This window comes from Pipistrellus hanaki, assembly GCF_964339955.1.
Source record: "Pipistrellus hanaki genome assembly, chromosome: 9".
Taxonomy (NCBI): Eukaryota; Metazoa; Chordata; class Mammalia; order Chiroptera; family Vespertilionidae; genus Pipistrellus; species Pipistrellus hanaki.
Window position 1 is genome coordinate 40,888,176 of NC_140511.1, and position 21,879 is coordinate 40,910,054.

General features: G+C 61.0%; 1 protein-coding gene across 2 annotated transcripts; it reads left to right on the top strand.

The window, feature by feature from the left end:
* The first annotated feature begins 242 nt into the window (after positions 1-242).
* WNT11 (Wnt family member 11) lies at positions 243-21,109 on the top strand. 2 transcript variants are annotated; one of them, XM_084895341.1, is made up of 6 exons: positions 243-348; positions 4,181-4,328; positions 10,640-10,875; positions 12,865-13,142; positions 15,893-16,185; positions 20,390-21,109. In XM_084895341.1, the coding sequence occupies exons 2-6, from the start codon at positions 4,246-4,248 to the stop codon at positions 20,562-20,564; spliced, it is 1,065 nt and encodes a 354-aa protein (XP_084751467.1). In that variant the 5' UTR covers positions 243-348; positions 4,181-4,245; the 3' UTR covers positions 20,565-21,109. The 2 variants fall into 2 exon arrangements, with proteins under 2 accessions (XP_084751467.1, XP_084751466.1); XM_084895340.1 differs by lacking the exons at positions 243-348; positions 4,181-4,328 and having other exon boundaries at positions 10,736-10,875; positions 12,865-12,978.
* Positions 21,110-21,879: the final 770 nt, after the last annotated feature.

Here is a 21,879-nt window from a genome sequence, read left to right on the forward strand (position 1 = left end):
GGCGGCCGCGCCTTATAAAGCCGCCTGGCGGCCCGCGCCGGAGACCGTGCCCGGCCAGGACCAGAGAGAGAGGGAGAGAGAGAAGGGCGCTCGGGGGAGCGCAGGACCCGGGAGCGGAGAGGAGCGCGGAGCAGCCTGAGCCCGCAGCCGGGTCCCCGCGGGGCCCGAGCCGCCGCCGCCTGCCAGGACCCAGGCGGGCGCCCTGCTCCCCCGGCTTGGCCGGAGGGCGCCCTCCCCGCCCTCCCCGCCCGCCCAGCCCCGAGAGCGCCGGGGGCCGCGCTCGCCGCTCCTCAGCCAGCCCGAGCCGCCGGCCCCTCGGGGCGCGGCCAGCCAGCGGGCGCCCAGGAGGTGAGCGGGGACTGAGGGCAGGGCAGCGGGTGGGTGCCCGGCGGGGATCTGCTCGGGTGGGTGGTGGGGCGGCCGAGTCCGAGGGGGACGACGGCGCGGCTCCGTTGGGCAACCCCTCCCGGGTAAGCAACCCCAGCGCCCTGTCCACCCTTCCCCTCCGGAGCGCAGCCGCGGGGCCAGGGGCTCGGGCGGCCCGCGGGTGAGGGATGGGGGTGGCCTGTGCGGTTCCCGCGTCCCGAGCGAGCCTTTCCCGGCCCGGGGCCCCCCGCCGCCCCCTCCCTCCCTCCCAGTCCGCCCGCGGATGAGGTCATGCCCGAGCCATCCCGGGGGTGGGGGACTCGGGCCCCGCGGCGGAGGGTGTGTGGCCGAAGGCAGAGAACCATGCAGCTCTCACCACATTGGGGGTGCGGGTGAGCCCGGTCCCAGCAGCAGCGGCGGCGGCGGGGAGAGTGTGTTTACGGACCTGAGCTCCGGGCTGCGGGTGGGGAGGAGAGCCCTGTCCGGGCTGGGAGGCACATCTGGAGCAGCCCGCACATCTGGCCGGGCTCTCGCAGGAGCCCCGCACCTCCCACCTCCGGGGGCTGGGGTGCTTTCCTCCCCGCACCGTCCGTAGGCTTTCAGGGCCGGCTCTGAGGGGCAGTCGGGAGCACCCCGCGTTCCTCCACCCACCCTTCCCACTTCCAACGTGGCCGGCCTCGCGGGGACCCCGGGGAACCGTCCGCGGCGCAGCAGACCCACCTCCCAGCCCCCGGGCGGCCCGGGCCCCGGCCGGTGCGGCCCGGCCTCGCTGTACATCGCAGGTAACCTTGAACCTTGGAGCGGTCGCCCCGGGTCGCCGGCTCGCGGCGGGGTCGGCGCTTCGGGCTGCGCGGCCGGAGACGCAGGCCCCGCGGGCGCCCGCCTAGCGCGCGGCGCGGACACCCTGCCCCCCGCGCGGCGCCGGCTCTGGTTCTCCCCCCGGCGTGGCTCCTTCCGGAGGGAGAGACCCCGCACGTCCCCGCCGGCCCGGCTCGGAGGGGCTGCCGCCCCAGCAGCGGGGTGTCCGTGGTCTTCCGGAGCCCGGGCTTCTGACCACCTGCTGGAGCGAGGCTGCAGCTGCTGCCCTCGCCGAGCCCCGGGTGCACAGCCCGGCGGCCACGTCTCTCGGGCACCTTGGACTTATTCTCAGTGGGACGAGGAAGGACTGCTCATCTCTCCAAAGGCGCAGCTTATACCCGGGCCCACCAAGCGCCCGGCCCTGGGGGAGGCTCGGCGCCAGGCCCAAAGCAAAGGGGTCGGGTCGGGCCGTGGGGGCTGCCCGCGGCAAGTGGATGTCTTATGGGACCACTGGAACGGAGAGGGAACTTACCCAAACCCCATCCCACCCCCAGGCTGAGGCCCGGGGACCCGGGAAGAGGAGGGGACTTGTCCCAAGTCCCCCAGTACGGGAGGCAGCCGCCTGTCCTACCATGAGCGCCCACTTAGCGCCCCCTGGCGGCCGGGGCTGGGGAGGCGCGCTCGCCCTGACTCGCGGGGCATAGGCTGAGGGTGACCCAGCGGCCCGGCCTGAGCGGCTGTCCTGGACGCGTGAACACAGGACAGGAATAGTCCGTCAGCACCCAGAGGCCCTGGCCAGGCACTGCCTCCCCGGCGACGTGCTGTGGCGGCGGAGAGAGAGGCCCAGGGCCCCCGGGGCGGCTCGGAGAGGGCGGAGGAGCTGGAGGCTGGGTCCCAGTGTGCTGGGGGACCGGCGGCCACTCCTCTCTCTGGGCAAGCAGGGCTGAGCACGCACACCCCACTGGGGGTCTTTGCTCTCCTCCCTCCGCGCGCTGCCCCTGGCTCCCTCCCACCCTGGAACGCGGGGCGCCTGGGGGTGGGGGTGGGGAGAGTAGCCCACACTTTGGGAAGGGTGGGGGCGAAGAGAGACGGTGACTGGAGATTTGATCCCCCCCCCCCCATCCAGCCGCTATTCCTCTCGATCTCAGAAGTGCGTTACACTTCCAAGACCAGGAAGACAAAGGGTTTGAACGCAGGCTGGGCGGGAGGAGCAAGCTCCGTTACACTGGGAGCCCAGCTGAGACCCCCAGCCTGGACTCGCCTGTGTGTAGTCAGCACCTCTGTGTCAGGCGCCTGGCGGGACGCTCTGCGAAGGAGAAAATACCTGTAATTCAGGGTTCTCTCCCCCTGTCTTCCTCCGGGATCTAGCGGAAGGCTCCAGAAAACAGGGGTGTTTCAAATCTGTGTGTGTTGGAGGCACACAGGTACATATGCAAACGACACAGGTGTATGTATATCTATGGAAGAGAGGAAACCTAAGCGGAGGGGAGCTCAAACACCCCCAGGCTGCTGGGAGGCTGGAAGGACCCCAGGAGATGCGCCCGGAAGCCCAGTCGTTTGTTTTGATAGAGGGGGAGACTGAGGCTGGGGGTGATGGAGGAGGGCTTGTCCAGACGCATACAGCGAAATGAGAGCGCTCCTTTCCCGCCAAAGCTCCCCCACCAAGGCGGGCGCCTCCTTTTTCCAACTCCCCAGACCCTTTAGGGAGGAATCCCTTTATCTCTGCTCCTCCCCGGGGGTGGGGGGCGGGGGGGGGGGAAGAAGGGGCTGGGGCTGTGGATCTGTCCAGGCGAACGCCAGGTGTTGGTAAATTTGGGAGAAGCTGGGAAGGTAGTTAATGAGGCAAGAATGAAGTCGGGGAGGGAAGGGTGGATGGGAGAAGAGAGAAGAAAAAAGAAGAAAAGCTGGAGAAAGCGGTTCTGGGGCCTGCAGGCGGCAGGGGTAGCGGCTGCTCCGCGGCCCCAGGACGCCGCCTGGCGGCGGGAGGCGGCATTGCTCCGGCCCGGTGCGCCTCCCCGCTTAGCCAAGGCCAGTCTGCCCAGCCTGGGCTCTGGCCTTTGCACCACCGACCCTCCGAAGGGGGACGACCGGCGAGGGACTTGGGGAGACCGGCATCCTGAACAGCCCTCACTGTACAGAGACCTTTGGCATCCCACGTCTCACCGCCCCCTTCACAGACTGAGAAACGGACGCCCAGAGCAAGCCCCCTGTCTTCTCATAGTCCGTTATCTCACCGGGCGGCCGAGAGGACATAGAACAGGGGGTGTGGACATGCGCTCACTGGGCTGAACAGCCCCGTTTCGTATCCCCGAGCCTTCTCACCTGGGCTATGGGGGCAGGGATGGGACCTATCTGGCCGGGCTGCCGGAAGGTGCAAAGGCGATCCCGTTAGGTGATCCAACGTTATCACAACTGGGATCACAATTGTATCCCCAGGCACGATGGGAACGGAAAACCAGCAGAGCCATCGTATAATAACTGCTTTTTCGGAGATAAGAAACCAGTTTTGGGGCTCAGAATCTTTGACATTCCCCCTCTCCCCCCTTCCACCACCACTCCGGCCTCCGCCCGACACCCTTCGCCCGCGCCCTCTTCTCTCGGTCCCTCCCCATCTCCGTGCGTCTGTCCGGCTCCACTCCGCTCCGTGGTGTCTTCCAGGCTCTGCCTCTGAGCGCCGCTCCCTCTCGCTGTGTCCCCGCCCCTCCCAGCCCCTCTCCGCCGGGTCTCCGGTGTCTCTGGCCCCGTCACCCCTTTCCCTCCTGCCCGCGGGGTGCGGGTCCCGGCCGGAGGGGCGCAAAGAAGCGGGTGGACACGCCCGCGGCCGCACTCAGGCTCCAGCGGCGCCTAATCCGAGCCAGACTCTGGGCGGGCGAGCCCCCGGGGCCTGAGCGGCCTCCCCGGGCCCGGACCCTCCCCCCTTCGTCGTCATTTGAATAAAACGCCCGGGTCCCCGCCGCGGCCCCAGCCCCGCGCCGCCCTGACCCGCGCCTCCTCCGCTCTCCTCTCCCCACTGCAGGCGGCGGCCTGAGCGCGCGGCTTCGGCGGCTCCTCCCGGCGCGACCCCCGCGCCCGGCGGCGACCATGAGGGCGCGGCCGCGGGTCTGCGAGGCTCTGCTCTTCGCGCTGGCGCTGCACACCGGCCTGAGCTACGGCATCAAGTGGCTGTGAGTGGGGACCGCGCAACTGGGGGCTCCGGGAGAGGCGGCTGGGGGGAGTGGGGAGCCGTCAGGGGCCCCAGGAAGGGGAGAAGTTGGCTTGGGGGGGGGGGGTCATGGGCAAGTCACTCTTCGTAAGCCCCCTTTCCCTTCTCTGCCCATGCTGTCCTTGACTGCCCGAGGGTTCTGAGCGAGCCAGCGCGTGGAGGGCGACGGGATGACCCTGTCCGGGCAGCTGAGATTTGCGCAGACCTCCCCCGGGGCAGATGAAAAAGAGCCTGGGCCAGGGGCGCAGATCAGAGGGTCCGAGTTGGCACGTGTTTCCTTGTCAGTCTCCTTCCCCTGGTTGGAGGTCCTCACACAGCCCTGACCCCTGCCTGAGGGACCCTGAGGTAGTGTCACAGCCTGGGGGGGGGGGGGGGGGGCTCGTGTCCTCCTCTGTCCGGGGGGAGGGAGCATCTGCGCCTCTCAGATCAGATGAGAAGCGGCCCTTGAAAGAGCCTCGTAAACTGTCAGGTGCTGTGCACATGTGAAGGGTGTCCCTCTGGTGGAAGTGACTCATGGGCGGGGGTTGGGGGCTGGTGGGAGAGGAGTGCCCTTCCATCCAGAAGAAGGGACAGCCTGCTCTGTGCAGGCTGAGGGCCCCGCAGGGCGGAGAGAGGAGTCCAGCCAGGCCCGTCCTGGAGGAGCTGCACCGGGGACTGGAAAAGATAAGCCCAGGCAGTAAATAACGTAAATAACTCTGAGTGCCTTGGAGAGAGCAGGGGGGCGTGGTGGGGCCCAGACTGGGGGAGGGGGGGACCACCTGGTGGGGGACACATGTTTGAGACCCTGGAGAGGTTTTCAGGGGCTGATTTTTGCTAGGCTGGCCCGAGAGGCTCTGGGGGCGCAGGTGGGGACAATGGGAAGGCCGTGTTTTGAGTGGACGGGTCCCCTGAGTGGTGGGGGAGTCTAGGACAGGACTCAGTCTGGAGTTTGGGGTGGGGGGCGGGGAGCCATGCGGCTAACACAGGCAGGGGACAGATTGTGGGGGCTGTGCGGGGGTGAGGGGGGCTGTGGGGTGTGTGTGGAAGGTTCTTGGATTCGCTGGAGACAAGGCGATAGTGGCCAGGCCACCAGCGCATAGTCTGAGGTCGCCAGCCCTGCTCCTTTTGGGGGTGAGCTGCCCATGAATTGATGATTCAAGAGGGGAATCCCCTCTTCCTGTGTGTCTAGTTGGGAAGAAGAAGCCTGGCGCAGCGGCCTCCAAGCTGCTCCTGATTACTTTTGTGAGAAACCAGCAACCCTCCTCCTGCCAGTGCCTGGCCCTGGCCCAGCGGGCGGGAACCTCTGAGCAGGGAGTCCACGCCGCCTCGCCCACCACCGCCATCTTACAGAGACGTAAACTGAGGTGCAGAGAGGGAAAGGGTTTGCTGAGGATCAAAGCAGCGGCCGGCTGAACCGGGCCGGTCCTACGGCGTTGTGGCGGACATGCTATCCCTCCCAGGTTACCGTGGGCCCCGAGAAGGGTGTGGCTTGCACAGCCCCCACGCTGGCATGTGGCCGGGGAGGGCCTGGAGCAGATTGCCAGCTAAGCCCAGCATCCACGCTGTCCCCACTCCAAGGCGCAGGCTGCCACAGAAATGGCTACAGCTCAGTGTCTGGCCTCGTGGAGGAGGTGGGCATGTGGAAGAAAAAAAAAACCAACAACAAGCCAAGTGGACTTTGGGCTGTGTTCCAGTCAGTCCCTCCCAGGGTAGGTGACTTTGGAGGAGAGATAGGATTTTATGGTCAAGGATGGAATGCAAAGCAAGCACCCTAGCCAGGGGGACAGCGGGACAAAAGCATGGAGGCAGGACCGTGTGTACGTGGGGAAGCAGGGGAAGGAGGAATTAAAGGAGCCTCCTAGTAAATCCCAGCCAGAGGGCCGAGAGCTTTAGTCAGGAGGTAGGTGACAGTCTTATCACTGCTGTTTTACAGAGGAGGGAGCAAAGGTACAGAGAGGTTAAGTAGCTGACCCAAGGTCACACAGCTAACTCATTGTGGCTCTGGGGTCAGAACCCAAGCAGACCTGCTCCAGGAAGCCAAAGCTCTTCCTAGTGGTTAAACTCTCTGGAGCTGAAGATAGAGGGGGAAGCAGGAGAAGGAGTAGAGTTTAAGAAGAACAACAGTTGTGTGTGTATGTGTGTGTGTGTGTGTGTGTGTGTATACTAGTGACTCTTGAACAACACGGGTTTGAACTGTACAGTTCCACTTGTACGTGTATTTTTTTTTTTTTTCAGTGAATAACTGCTGTTTTCCAACCGCAGTTGGGAATCCACGGATGTGGAGGGCCAGCTATATGCATTGATCCGCTCCATTTTAAAAGTGGGACTTGGGCATCTATGGATTTTGGTATCCACGGGGGTCCTGGAACCAATCCCCCATGGACACTGAGGGACAGCTTAAGTTTTGGGGGAGTCAAAATTTATATGCGGATTTCTGGCAGCACATGGAGCTGGGGTGGGGAGAGTGTTGGTACACCTAACCCCCAAATTGTCCAAGGGTCAACTGTATATGACCTCGCTACAAGCCCGCACAGTTCTCAGTGCTCTGTGTATATTGTTTCGTTTAACTCTCCCAACCAGTATGAGGGGCGCTCTGCTATCACCCCCATTAAACAGAAGAGGAAATGGAGGAGAGTGTCTAACAGGCCGTCACAGCCAGTCGGCAGCAGAGGCGGGGTTTGGAGTTAGGCTGTCTGGCCCTGTGCCTGCCGGTCGCAGGCAGCCACAGGGAAGGACAGGGAGCTGGAGGCTGAGGACTCATCCAGGAAGACTCAGCTGTCCTGGGGGTACCCTGGGAGGGCGGGGGGAAGGGGGGCGCTACCCTGGGTTTTGGAAAGTGAGCTAAGGATGAAGGGCCATTTGACCCAGGAGCTGAAACCAGATGTGGCCGAGTGACCTGGAACGCCCACCTGCTGGGCACCTGGGACTCAGCCTGAGTGTCCCGGTGGGGTGAAGGGTGCGGGGGAGGGGGACAGAGCCTGGAAGCTTAGGGAAGCAGCTGACCAGAAAAATAAACTTGGGGTGCCCCTCTACGACCTCCCCTCCCACCTAAGTCAGGTGCTGGGAGAGCCTCAGGCCAGCAAGTGTGGGCGGACTCAGATGGGCTGTCCGCCCCCTTCTCTGGCTGCCCTGGGTGGGGGTCAGGGGAGGTGGTTCCAGCCTCCTGGGAACCCCTGGGGGTGTCAGGTTGGCTGGGAGGACCCACAAAGGCTACTCCTCCCCCCCCCCCGGGGGCAGCCCAGTTGGGGGACCTGCATCCCAGCCTGAGCTCTGCCAGTTCCCTAGCAAGAGCCCGGCCTCCGGGGCCTCAGTTCCATCTCCCAGGTGGGAGTGGAGCACCCAGCCTGGGGTCTGGGAGGCCTGGGTGCCCTCTCGGCTCTGCCTCTGACAGGCAGGCCCTGCCTTCTCTGGGGCTCCTTGTCCCCATGCACACAGCAGGATGGGGACATGTCAGATGAGCAGCTGAGTTGAAACGGACACCCAGGCCTCTACCCCCCCCCCCCCCCCCCAGGCATGCTCAGGAGAACCCCAACTCCCGAATGAGAAGCCCTGGGCCACCCCAGCAGCACCCTTGGCACAGGCCTTGCTGTGAACTCTCTGTCCCCTCCTGTCCTCTCTCCCACCCTCACCCCCGTGCCCCCACCCCCCCCCCCAGACAAACAAAAATGTTTTCAATTAGGGGTCTGCTGCATGAGGCAGGCGGGCGGAGATGTCCAGACGGGTAACTCCCCCGCCTCCCGCCCTAATCCTTGATTACCTCCCCAAGGGGGACTTAGTTAGATACGGTCATTACCGCTCATTAGCAGATGACCCGGTCTCCCTCCTTGGGAGTGGAATCCACTGCCTTCCACCTCCTGGTCTCCCAGCCGGCACACTCCCTTGGCGGACCACCCCTCCTCACCCCCCAGACATCCGGTCCCAGCCACTCTCCCCACAGCTCCCAGCTCCCTCCTGTGCCCACCCCGGGATGGCTCCATCTTCTTATGTCCACCACCCACCCACCTGGGCAGTCTGAGCCCTGCATGGGAGCGTGCTCCCTGCGGTGTCCCTCACAGCACCTCCTCTCAGCATCAGCTGGGGAGGAGAATGCTTGAGGAGGGGCCCAGGGTCAGGGTCCCCAGGCACCAGGGTCCCCCGGAAATACAGAGCTCATGTCCCTGGAAGCCCCAGCACTTACCATTCAGAAATTTTGCCTGAACCGAGCTCCCCAGGAAAGGCTGGGCAGGAGCGCAGGGAGAAGACCTGGAGGGAGGCAGCCACGTGGCTGGAGTGCCCACGGCGTGCTTGGTACTGTCCCCAGTTTTCTGGTCTGATCCTACCCGTGATGAAGCAGAAGGCTGGCTCCGAGGGGAAAAAGAGAGCTGGGCGAGGTGCAGTGCATTGCAGAGCAGCTCAGGACAGCTGAGTGTGATAGCTCCCAGCCCAGCAGGAAGGGGACCCGGAAAGGGAGGCCAGGTCTGCAGGCGGCTGGTGTCAGGGGGAGGCCACGCACACAGGCACGGGGTGTCCTCAGTGTCCTCCTCTGTACAAAGCGGGGAGCGATAGTAATCTCGTCCCAGCCCACCCCTCTGGGTGTTGCGAGAATGAGATGTGGCATATCCGCAGAGGCTCTGCCCACTAGGGCCGCATGTGGGGACAGCATCTGCCAGGTCACGCTGAGGGACGGTCTCTGCCTCTGTGTGGGCACCCCTCACCCCGTACAGGCTGCAGGGACTTAGGCCTCAGGTGCCCCAGCTTTGGCGGACCTCGGCGGCTCAGCAGGCCAGGCAGGAGCAGATAGGTGCGTAGAGACCAGAAGCCATGTCTGAGGTCTGCTCTGCGTGCTGGCGCTGGCATCCCGGTGCCCCACACCTCTCCTTGCTCGTGGTTTGGGAGGTGGGGATTCTGTGCTGAGTCACGGAAGGCAGGGGGCTAGTGTACGTGAACCCCTTCCAGGCTGTGGGGTCCCTCTCGCCTGCGCTTAGAGGAGGTGCTGCCCGGGGGAGTCGGCTCCTCAGAGAAGGCCTGGGAGAAAGGCAGATCCAGGCTGGACCCTGGGTCCCGGCGTCTCGGAATCCCCTGCCCAGGGTCAGGATCTGGGGCCTCTCGGGTCCTATGGCCTCACCAGGGTCATAGACACCTGGGCCAGGGTTTCCCAGAGCAGGGGTGAGGCCAGCACGCCCCTCAGGGCTGTGTGCTCCGCAGGCCGGGAGTTTCACAGAACCACGCCTGCTGCGTCACCGCAGCCTTTCTCGGGGACATAGTACGTCGTGTTTCCTGAAGATGCCTGAGCACGGGTCCCTGTCTTCAGGGTCTGACTGGACGGGAACCCATTCTGGGAACTGCACGTGTGGGTGCGGACCCTGAGACCCAGAGAGGCAGTGACTGTCCGCGGCTCGCACAGCGAGTTAGCGGCTAAGTCCGTCTTATCACCCAAGGAGTGGCCCTTTGACCCTCTCACAGCCATCCCTTGCACCTGTGTGGGACAGCCTAAGAAGGGAGTTTAATAATTAGACGAAGCAATGATGGAAAGCTCCTAAGTCATGTTGTGCACTTAGTAAATGCTTAATTCCTACTGTGTATCATGATGATGATGATGACGATGATCATAATAATTAGCACTTAGCACGGTGTCCGGCACACGGTGAATGCTCCATGGTGAATGCTCCATGGTGAATGAATGTTAACTAAGAAGGAATTCACTCATAGCTGCGAGAGAACCAAATGAAGGCAACGGATGCGAGTAGCTTTCAGACTGTAACACTGTTTATTTATTTTTATTTTTAAAAAATATATTTTATTGATTTTATACAGAGAGGAAGGGAGAGAGATAGAGAGTTAGAAACATCAATGAGAGAGAGTCATCCATCAGCTGCCTCCTGCACACCCCCTACTGGGGATATGCCCGCAACCAAGGTACATGCCCTTGACTGGAATCGAACCCGGGACCCTTCAGTCCCCAAGCCGACGCTCTATCCATTGAGCCAAACCGGCCCCAGCTGTAACGCTGTTTATTGCTGGGGGAATTATGATAACGGTTAGGTAGGACGGAGGCTGTGATCCTGTTACGAAGGAGAGCTTGCGGCCCAGTAAAGGGTCCGTGGTATGCACAAGGCCACAGGGTGGGGAGAAGGGGGAGGAGCCATCTTTCTGCTGGGGCCTGGGCTTTGCCTCTTGCTTTCCTGGCTCTTTCTGGCAAAGGCTCCAGGGCCCCCTGAGGAGAGGGTGGGGCCGGTAGGACACATGGGTGGAAGCTACGTGGCCCCTCACGCCCTGTCTTTCCTCTCCTCGTTGTTGCCTCTCGGTGGTGCGCAGGGCGCTGTCCAAGACGCCGGCAGCCCTGGCCCTGAACCAGACGCAGCACTGCAAGCAGCTGGAGGGCCTGGTGTCGGCGCAGGTGCAGCTGTGCCGCAGCAACCTGGAGCTCATGCACACCGTCGTGCACGCCGCCCGCGAGGTCATGAAGGCCTGCCGCCGGGCCTTCGCCGACATGCGCTGGAATTGCTCCTCCATCGAGCTGGCCCCCAACTACCTGCTTGACCTGGAGAGAGGTAGGGAGCCCGCAGGGGCTGCCAGCGCCTGCGGAATGCACGCAGGTGGGGACGGAGGGATTCAGGCACACGTATGTGTGTTTAGATAGGTGGGGGAATTCACGGGTGGACGGATGAATGGATGTGTGATGGGTGGATGAGTGAGCAGACGGATGATAGACGGATACACAGAAGGTTAGAGGTGCGGATGGATGGATGGGTGGGTGGGTGGACGGGTGGGTGAATTAATCATAGATCTGGGTATTTAGGCATGAACCGATGAATGAATGAACACACAGTGAGTGAGTAGACCAGCGCAGAGGAGCCTGAATGACAGCACACGTGCACGTTGTACCCCAGTGCACGAATGAAGGAGAGAACGATGCCAGGAAGGCTCTTGGAGGGTGAGGGGGGGTCCGGAACGGGAATGTGATGGAACCCACCCTTGGGACAGACTGCTGTTCACAGGTAGTGCTAGCCCAGGTCGGCTGGAGTTGCTGTGAGATGCACAAAGTGATATACGGGCTAAAGAACACCTGTGGAGAGGACTTCCTGGAGGAGGTGGCTTCTGGGTTGGATCTGGGGAGCGTGTGTACAACAGAGAGACTTTCTATGGGCAGAAATGCCCCAATGGGTCTAACCTGTGCTCTGCACGCTGACCGCTCATGTTTGTGCAGCACTCCACAAAGCTTCCTTTCTTCCCACCTTGGTGGAACTCTAGAGCCAGCCTGAGGTAGGTACTCTCAGCCCCATTGCACAGTTAAGGAAACTGAGGCTTGAGAAGGGGCAGTGGTTTTCTAGTAAAGAGATGGAGTCAGGGCCAAGGCCAAGGCCATGCCACCCAACGGCGGAAGTTCACGGGCCTCCATTTGCTGGGGCTGCAGTAATGAGGGGTGAGGGGCTCTCACACAGCGGGAATGTGTGTGTCACAGTTCTGGAGGCCGGGAGGCTGAGATCCAGGCGGAGGCAGGGCTGTGCTCTGTCTGAAGGAGCTGGGGGAGGGTCTTCCTGCTTCTTCACTGCAGGAGGCGGCCGGTGGCCCTCGTGCTCCCTGGCTTATAGCTGCCTCGCTCCGATCTCTGCCTCTGTCACATGGCCCTTTCCTTCTACGTGTCTCTGGTTCCAAACTCCCTCTTCCTCTAAGGACACCGGTCATGGCACGAGGGTCCACCTGGATCTAGTATGACCTCATCGTAGCTCAGTTACACCTGCAGAGACTCTATTACTAAACAAGGTCAAATTCACAGGCACAAAGGGTTAGTGCTTGAGCAGATCTTGGGGGGGAAACATTTCAACCCACAGTGGGCTCTTTGAATGCTCACCTTGCCCATCCATCCAGGGGTCCTCAAACTTTTTAAAGTGGGGGCCAGATCACGGTCCCTCAGAGAGCTGGAGGGCCGGACTATATGAACTACTAATTCCTACTGTAACACCTCGGCTGCGCTCACTGCCCAAAAAACCTGGCGGGCTGGATCAGACTCCTCTGCGGGCCGCATGTGGCCCGCGGGCCGTAGTTTGAAGACCCCTGCATCAGACCATGAGCTCTTTGCGGGTGAAGGGACAGGGCCTTCATCTCTCTAAAGCAGCCCTAACGCTGCGTGCAGGGCAGGCAGGGGCAAGTACGGGAGCATAAGTGTGTGGGCGTGAGGGTGTGCCCAAGTGCATGGGCGACTCTGCTGTCCTGTGTGTGTGTGTGTGTGTGTGCTTGTGTGTGTGCATGTGTGTGTGTGAGTGTGTGCGTGTGAGTGTGTGCGTGTGAGTGTGTGCATGTGTGTGTGTGCATGTGTGTGTGAGAGAGAGTGTGCGTGTCAGCTAGTGTGTTTGTGGGAGGATATAGGGGTGACAGATTAATGGCCCAAGCTCTGTCCTGCACCTGCTCCACTCTGCGTGCAGTCCCTGGCCCCACCGGACCTCCCAAGAGCAGATGGGGACCCAGGAAGAGCCTCAGGCCTGGGCTGGGTGCTATCTCTAGGTCATCACCCCACATGGCTGACAGGCACCTTCCCACAGGGACCCGGGAGTCCGCCTTCGTGTATGCGCTGTCAGCAGCCACCATCAGCCACGCCATCGCCCGGGCCTGCACCTCCGGCGACCTGCCTGGCTGCTCCTGCGGCCCTGTCCCAGGTGAGCCACCCGGGCCCGGGAACCGCTGGGGAGGATGTGCGGACAACCTCAGCTACGGGCTCCTCATGGGGGCCAAGTTTTCCGATGCTCCTATGAAGGTGAAAAAAACAGGATCCCAAGCCAATAAACTGATGCGTCTACACAACAGTGAAGTGGGGAGACAGGTAACCACCCACCCCACCCACCCCAGAGGGTTGTGCTTGTGCCGATCGGCCAGAAAAGGCCACCGAGTGTGCCCCGGGGGAAGGGTGGCGGGGGGGTGGGCCCTGATACACCCACTCAGACGGGTTCCTGGCCTCCCCCAGCTCTCCCCTCTCCAGCTGTGTGGGGCTTGCCTGGCTCCTTCTCCCTGGGGTTTGGGGTGGAGAATGTTGGCTGAGAAGAAGGAGCACTGAGTTAGGTGTCAGGAGCTCTGAGTTCACACCTTGGCTCTGGCAATCAGTTCTGTATGCACGTCACTTCCTGTCTGGCCTCAGTTGTTCCCATCTATACAATGGGGGGTTGGTGCTCCTGAGTCCCTAGGGGCCATCTTCTCAGGCTCTGCCTCTGGGCTCTGGGCCACGCTGGGTGTGGGAGGAGCCATGGAGAGGGCCTGGGAGCAATGAGCTTTAGCTTAAGGAATTGCCTCTTGGATCTAATGGGGACGTCCTCCTGGATCCAAAGCTCACCCTCACCTCCAGGACAGTTTTTCCCAACATCTGTTATCAGTTTGCCCTTAGTTCCTCACCTCATTTCACAAACGGTTGGAGCAGTGAATGAATGGGCCTTTTTATTTTCTAACAATTAAAAAACAAACAAACACCTTTATACCATCTGCGTGCCAGACCCTGTGTGGGTGCTTGGTGAGTTTTCTCTCCTGTGGCCCACAGTCCACTGTGAGGAGGTACCGCTCTCTCTTCCTGGGCCCTGGCGGGGCAGGGTGCTGGTGCAGATGGCATCTCCTGGCCTCGTCCCTGCAGCCCCGGGAGGCCCATTTCAGAGGCACCGAGTGAGGCACAAAGAGCTGAGGTGGCTCCACCCCGGGCACAGGGCGCGGGGAGCCCAGGGCTGAGGGGCTCCAGGCCCAGAGGTGTCCGGGCCTCACCTTCCCGTCTCCCTGGTCTTCCTCGTGTGAGGATTCTAGGAGGTTCATGCCACCTGTGGGGAGACTGAAGCCAAGTCACACTGTGAGTCTGTAGCAGAGCCTGGCCAGGGGCCCAGGACTCCAGCCTCCCAACCGGGGGGCCTGTCCCCCATCCTCGGAAATTCAACGGGACCCCCTCACCCAGCCCCCAGTCTGAAAACCCAGCCCCATTCTCACCCACAGCCAGGCCCAAACCTCATGGGCTCAGCCATCGCCCCGCCATGCAGTCCAAACAGGGTTCTCAGCCAGGCCACACGGGGCTGACCCCTGGCTCGATGCTAAGAACTGTTCTCTCAGGCCGTCTGCAGACAGGAGTGGTCTCCTGCCCTAAGCCCAGGGCCTGTGAGGGTACATGGCACCTCAGGTGCAGTGTGTTTAGGGCAGCACACAGCTGGGCTGGGATGTAATTTACCTTCTCCTATTGATTCAGACATACCTCCCACCTTCAGAGGCGGAATGTGTCCCTCAGGAGCTCTCCACAGGCTTCCCTGAGCCAATTCCAGATTTTATACCCAACGGACTCCCTCCGCCCCCACTTCCAGGCACCAGCGAGGGGGAAGGAGCCCTGGAACCTTGACCAGTGCCCTCACTAACGCCCTGAAGAATTCTGGGCAAGTCCCTGCCCACTCTGTGCCTCAGTTTCCCCATCTTTGTGCTGCAGCGGGTAGGCAGAGGGGGCCTCTAAGCCTTGTAGCTGTCTGCACAGGGCAGGCAGGAGGGCTGGCCTGGGCACACGGATCCCAGTCCTGTGGGCAAAGCAGCGGGGGTTAAAAGGCAGGATCGAAAGGATCTAATTCATGCCCCTCAGGTTCCCCTGGGGACACGGAGGCCCAGGGAAGACGGTGGAGCAGAGTTACTTTCAAAGCCAGGCCCAGAGTCACCCCAAGCCCCAAAGCCCAAGCTTCCCTCCTCCATCGTATTATTACTTAGATTGATTTTTCAAAACCAATATTCCTTTACATTTTATAGTTCACAAAACCCTTGCATATATGTCATTTCATTGAATTCCCATGACTAAGCAAGGTGACAATTCCGTTTTGACTTCGCATATAGGAAGACAGAGGCGCTGAGTGGTGATGTCACGTGCTGAGGGTCACCTGGCAGGAGCACCAGCAGTGGAGGGGAATGATCGGCCAGGCCAGGGAGCCCCCATGCTCTCACCTTCTCTTCTCCTGCTTCTCCTTCCTCCCTCCCTCCCTTCTTCTTTTCCTCCCTTCCTTCCTTTTCTTTCCCCATTTCCCCCCCAGCACTTAGTAAAACTTAGTAAAACCAGTTTTGTGTGAGAGAAAAGCATGGACAGTTAAATGCCATGGCTTTTAGAATCGCCCTCAGACCTGGGTTCAAATCCCAGCTTCCAGGTTTCCTGGCTGTGCACCCTTGTGCCTGAGGCTTAGCCTGTCTGAGCCTTGGTTCCGTTTCCTCTTTTTACTGCGGGGGAGTAAGGAGGCCTCCGAGCAGGGCCGTGGTGCTGACTAAGCCGTAGTATGTGTTAGAGCATTGGGTGTGCAGTCGGCTGTATAACTGGCACCCACCACACTGCAAATGCCACTCTCTTCCCGCCCCTCCCAACTGCCCCTCAGTTTGGAGGAGGAACTGAGGATCTATAGCACCCCCAGCTTTAGATAAAAAAAACAAACACACACACACACACACACCCTATCACTTGAGGCCCAGAGCAGGCAGGCGATGACTCCCGAGAGCACCCAGCATGGGGGCAGAGGGAGGGGGGATTGGAGGAGTGGGGCTCGGGGTCCCAGGGCAGGCCGGCCCAACACCCTCCCCTGCCCGCAGGCTCTGCGTGCGTCTCTGGAGATGAAGTGTAAATGCCACGGGGTGTCCGGCTCCTGCTCCATCCGCACCTGCTGGAAGGGGCTGCAGGAGCTGCGGGACGTGGCCGCCGACTTGAAGACCCGCTACCTGTCGGCCACCAAGGTGGTGCACCGCCCCATGGGCACCCGCAAGCACCTGGTGCCCAAGGACTTGGACATCCGGCCCGTGAAGGACTCGGAGCTGGTCTACCTGCAGAGCTCGCCCGACTTCTGCATGAAGAACGAGAAGGTGGGCTCCCACGGGACGCAGGACAGGTAAGGGCCCGCCGCCGCCCCGGCAGGAGAGGGCCAGCTGTGTTACACGTGCCCCCTCCCGGCTCAGGGCCAGGCACACGGTCAGGCCAGCTGGCATTTAGGGGCGGGAGTCTCTGCCCTGTTCGGGGAGGTGGCCCCAGGAATGCGGAGTGGAGGTGCCGCCTGGCAGAGCTTCTGGGAGTGGCTGTGGTGCTCCTCGCCAAGACAGGGGCCCCTCAGGAATGGAGGCTGGTGAGAGGCCCCAGCCCCACCTTCCTCCTGGCTGGGGAGACAGATGGGAGGAGATGCTGACAGGCGCTGGCCTCGGTCAATGTCTGCCAGATGAATACGTGAAAGTTAAATGTCACACAACTGGCTCACTGGACAGATGAGGGCCTGCGGCACGAGGGAGGGGAGGTGGGGGCCGTGGCCAGCCCACAGCGAAGTGGGAAGTCCGCACAGAGTGGAGGCAGAACCAGGGCAGCCGCGCTCCCGAGGGGCAGCGGGAGAGCGAGGTCTGCCTGCATCCTGTGGAGAAAGAGGGGTCCCATGTCCCCCCCCCCACATGCATGCACCCATCCCCCTGGGCCCCAGCTCTCTCCCCCAGGTCCCCCAGTGTCAGAGCTGGGGCTGAGGGCCCTACAGCTGGCCCCATCCTGGCTGCTATAGCTCGCTCCGGACAGAAGAGAGGGAGGGAGCCGGCGATGCCTGCAGACCTACTGTGCGCCAGGCAAAGCTGGTGGGGAGCAGCCTTTCCCAGATAGTTCTGGAGGAAGCCGGTCCTGAGAAGCTGTAACAGAGACAGGTCCACACGCGTGCTCGTTTGGGAAGCTTTCTGGCGATCCACAAGGCACGGGAACATATGAAAGGCTCGGAGGAATCCCACAGAAAAGGACCTGTCTGAGCTGTGCCTCCCCGAGGTGTTTGGCTGGGGAACTCTTTTATTAAGGAGCCCCTAATAGCATTCCACAAAACGAGTGTTCGGCGGGGTTAAAAGAATATTGAACCGGAGTGAGGGTGTCTGAGAACGTGTTTGGCACATAGTTGGTGCCCAGCCAGCATCTGCTTCCTCCGCAGCCCACGTTCCTGTCTCCAGGAGAGGGGGGCTGGCTTGGGGGGCCCTGTCTTCACAGGCCAGGGCGGCAGGCTCTGTGAGGAGGCCCAGGCTCCCATCTGGAGGCCAGATTGAGGGGGTCGGGCAGAGTGAAGATGGAACTGGGTCAGGCCAGGGAGCCAGGAGGGAGTGAGGCAGTCCGGGTGGGTCTGATGATGGGGTGGGGAAAGGAGGATTCTAGAACCCAGAGGGGCTGGGGGAGGCCCGTCAAAGATCCCAGAGCAAAGACAGGGTCTCCCTGCATCCATTGGCGGGGGGTGGAGGGGGGCTGTGTGTGTGTGTGTATGTGTGTGTGTGTGTGTGTGTGTGTGTGTGTGTGTGTGTGCTGGGAAAGGATAGTTTGCACCTGACTCTGCAGCTTCCTGGCTGTTGGACCTTGAGCAAACCCCTTCACTTATCTGAGGCTCAGCCTTGTCTTCTGTGCAATGGGGTCACTACCACACACCTGGGAGGGTTGCTGAGAGATCTCTAATTACACTTTCGGGGCAGCTCCTCCGTGCGGGGCCCTGCCAGTCCCATGGAAAGGCGCGTTAATGGTAGTCTCCACTCGCTGCCGGAAACAAATCATTGTCTCACTAATAGAAAGAGGCTGGTCAACCTTGAAGCTCTGAAAGGTCAGAGCCAGCCACACCCTATCTAATTGAGACAATGGTAACTAATTGAGGCAACTTCCCATCTTGTAATCATGTAAATCCTTACTGATACATATGATAATCTGCTTATTACCTGCCTAAGGGCTATGGGTGTTTCCCAAAGCTGCTTAAGGGCAATGGGTGTATCCCATAGCAGCCTCAATAAAAGGGAGAGCGAGGCCAGAGCCTAGAGAGTCTTCCCACTAGAGGTTGACTCCTGCCTGGCCCCCCGTTTGTCCCAAATTAACCCTTTTCTAGTCTCTCTCTCCATTTTAGTGTGTGGCCTCCTCCCGAAACCGGACCCTGAGTGGGCCCTAATCATGCGGGTCGTGTTAAGGGTTCCCACAACTCACCTCTTCCCACCCCCCCAGGCCTCCAGGCCCCTTCTTTCCAGTTTCCCACACTCTGCCCCTAGGATTTGCCCCTGAAGCTGGTACTACCGGTAGTAAGGAGGCCGGTTGGACAGCACCAGCTGCCTTCCTCGCTTTCCCAGAATGCCACCCCCCAACCCAGGTCTCCTGCCATGCTCAACTCCCAGCATGCTTTTGGGGATGGGCCTTTGCAGACATCCGTCCTGGTCAGTGTTTTCTGCAGTAACGAACAGCCCTGATATCTCAGTAGCTGACAACCACAGACACTCCGCACACACGTTACACGAGGCTCTGGCAAATGCTGGGGAGGAGGAGAGACACCAAGTGCTCAAACTGTGACAGGGGGAAGCCCAGGGATGCGGGGAGCCAGAAGGGCCCTCACCCAGTTTGGGCATCAAGGAAGACTTCCTGGAGGAGGAAACATGTAGGCTTCACTCGGTTAGGGGATTGAGGGGAGCAGGGGGTGGATGTGACTGTAAAAGGAATGTGCGCAGGTGGTACCTCTCCCAGAGGCTGGCCCCTCGCTGGGCAGGGCGCCCTCCACAAGGCCCGCCTGGGGAGCTGAGGCCTTTTCAGCAGTCAGCATGCCAAACCCCAACCCTCGGGTCATATTTCTGCCAGAGGCCCCTGCACCCCTGAAACCTGCCCCCTCTCAGCCTGTGCCACCTGTTCCCTGGGACCCAGATGTCCCAGGAGTGTCCCCTGGGCCAAGACCCTTTCCCCAGGCTCCTTCCTCCTGAATCCCCCCTCCAGGCACCACCTCCCGCTCTGTCTGCCTGGTTGTCAGGGACCCAGAATAACATGAACTCGGCCCCCTTCCTACCCCGCTAAGCCTGCGGGGCCCAGTGGTGCTGAGTGACTGAACAAAGCCCAGAAAGGTTCAGTAAGGGCAAAGCTGGGGTTGGAGTCCAGGACATCTGGCTCTGGGGCACCTGTCCTTCCTGCTGCTCCCTCCTGCCTCTGCCCTTCCTTCACGGAGGCTGCTTCCCTCTGTAAAACAGGCATCGGAATTCCCCCAAACCCAGGCCCCGGAATGCCTCTGATTTGATGAGATCCCCGGGGAAAGGTGCCTGGCACGGACGGAGGCAAGTGGGTGGCAGAGCTTCTCCCTTCGTGACCCGCGTGCCAGCCGCTCACATTGTTCACACATGTGGCATTTTGTCTGTGTCAGAATTTTCCCTGGGATTCTGAAAGTAAAGGCAATCTTTGCATTTGTTACATTATAACTCAAGATGGAGTCTGAAGATAAGACTATTCGAGTGATTTGAGGCTCCTTGGAGTATTCAGAAGTGGAAGAAACAGGAAAAAAGACACCTCCATGAAATAAAACACCCCCATCATGTTGATAAATTAGGAATATAGGGAAACGTGAGACGTACCCTTGGGGAAGAGGATTATTAAATACTAGAGGCCCAGTGCACAAAATTCGTGTATGTGGGTGGGTATGTGTGTTCCTCAGCCCAGCCTGCACCCTCTCCAATCTGGGACCCCTTGAGGGATGTCCTACTAAATATGCAGTCAGACATCCCTCTCATAATCCAGGACTGCTGACTCCCAACCGCTTGCCTGCCTGTCTGAGTGATTGCTCCTAACTGCTCATGCCTACCAGCCTGATCACCCCCTAACCACTCCCCTGCCAGCCTGATTGACACCTAACTGATCCTCTGCTGGCTCGATTGCCCTAACTCCCCTCCCCTGCTGGCCTGATCTCACTCCCAACTGCCCTCCCCTGCAGGCCTGGTCCCCCCTAATTGCCCTCCCCTGTAAGCCTGGTACCCCCAAATGCCTTCCCCTGCAGGCCTGGTCACCCCCAACTGTCCTCCTCTATAGGCCTGGGTCCCCCCAACTACCCTCCCCTGCAGGCCTGGTCCCTCCTAACTGCCCTCCCCTGTTGGCCATCTTGTGGTGGCCATCTTGTGTCAACATGGGGCGACCATCTTGTGTGTTGGCATGATGAGCCAATTTGCATATTACTCTTATTAGATAGGATTCCCAAAGATCAAGACACCTCTGGGGACTGAGTCTGTAGCCAGGGTGGGGGCGGCTGCGGGCTGCCTGGTGGGAGCTGGGGCTGAGGTGACTGAGTGCTTCCCCTTTCCCCGCCCCAGGCAATGCAACAAGACATCCCACGGCAGTGACAGCTGCGACCTCATGTGCTGTGGACGTGGCTACAACCCCTACACGGACCGCGTGGTCGAGCGGTGCCACTGCAAGTACCACTGGTGCTGCTACGTCACCTGCCGCAGGTGCGAGCGCACGGTGGAGCGCTACGTCTGCAAGTGAGGCCTGCCCTGCCCGGCCCCGGCCCCGTGGGAGCTCCTGGGGCCCTCGGCGATCCACCGAGGCCCTCCGACGGGCCTGAGATGCCTCGTGGAGTTTTGCTTGTGACTTCCAAATGCCAGGCATGGGAGGCGGCCGGTGCTTCCACTTGGAAGCCGCCGGGAACAGAAGGAGGGCCGGGACATCAAAGGAAACTCTCAAGATTAAAAATAACCTGGCAGCCCGAGGCCCCGGAGTGCCCACTTGCTGCCTTCCAGGCCGGTCTAAGGAGCCAGGGGCATGGGATTGGCAAGACTGGCATGGACGTGACCTTGTGCAGCCGGATCACTGGCCTCCCTCCCGGGAGGGAAGGAAGGGGGCGCTGCCCGCCCGCACGGCGTGTTCTGCCGGCCAGGCCCCGAGACCCCGGCCCCCAGCGTCGAGCCTGCCGGGCCCACCACATGGAACCACTAGCTTGGGTTGTAAATGTTTTCTCTGTTTTGTTTGTTTTCTTCCTCTGGGATGTGGGAGCTACAGAAATATTTATAAAACATAGCTTTTCCTTTGGGGTGGCTTGCCTCAATTCCTCTTTATATATTTTATATATATATATATAAATATATAGATAGATATATATATAATGATCCATATTTTAAACAAGCTTTTTAAACAGCTGTATGAAATAAATGCGGAGAGAACCCCAGCCCTCCCCGGCAGTCTCGGGCCTCCTCAAGAGAGCTCAGAAAATCCTGGCGCTGGCCGGGCTGGCTCTCCGGTTTCCAGGCAGGGCGGCTTCTGATTGATGTCCCCCCCTCCCCCCACCGCACCCCCGCGGGCTCTGAGGCTCTGGCCCTAGTCTCCCCACAAGATCTCTTGGTCAAGGGCGAGGACAGACGTCTTGAAACACAAACCCAGCTGGCAGGTTCTTTGTTCCTCAGGGACACACACGCCGACGCACACGGCCTGGCCTTGTCGTCAGGCCTGCGAAGCCGGCTTCACGGGAAAACCCGGCTCCGGGGGAGCTGGGGACGCGGACTCGGGTTCCAGCTCACTCCGAGGCTCCTCCGTGTGGCCGCGGGCAAGCCTTCCCCTCCTGAGGCCTCGGTTTCCTCATCGGTGAAACGGGGCGGGGAGGCGAAGGCTGGTGGTTGGGAAAGCCCCCGACATGTGCCGGGGAGAGAGAGGGAGGCAGAGGGATTCCTGTGGGGTCCTTCAGGATGTGTTCTCCTCATGGCTGTGGGGTGTGAGGAGGAGGAGGAGGAGCCAGAAGGACTGCAGGGGTTTTGGCCGAGCACTTGGAGGATGCGGAGATGGGGTGGAGAGAGGACCGGGTTCAGAG

Excerpts from the sequence above, each read along its gene's own strand:
- WNT11 (XM_084895341.1), top strand. The coding sequence starts at position 4,246 with ATGAGGGCGCGGCCGCGGGTCTGCGAGGCTCTGCTCTTCGCGCTGGCG. Across the intron at positions 4,329-10,639 it reads AGCTACGGCATCAAGTGGCT|GGCGCTGTCCAAGACGCCGG; the intron begins GTGAGTGGGGAC and ends GGTGGTGCGCAG. Across the intron at positions 16,186-20,389 it reads TCCCACGGGACGCAGGACAG|GCAATGCAACAAGACATCCC; the intron begins GTAAGGGCCCGC and ends TCCCCGCCCCAG.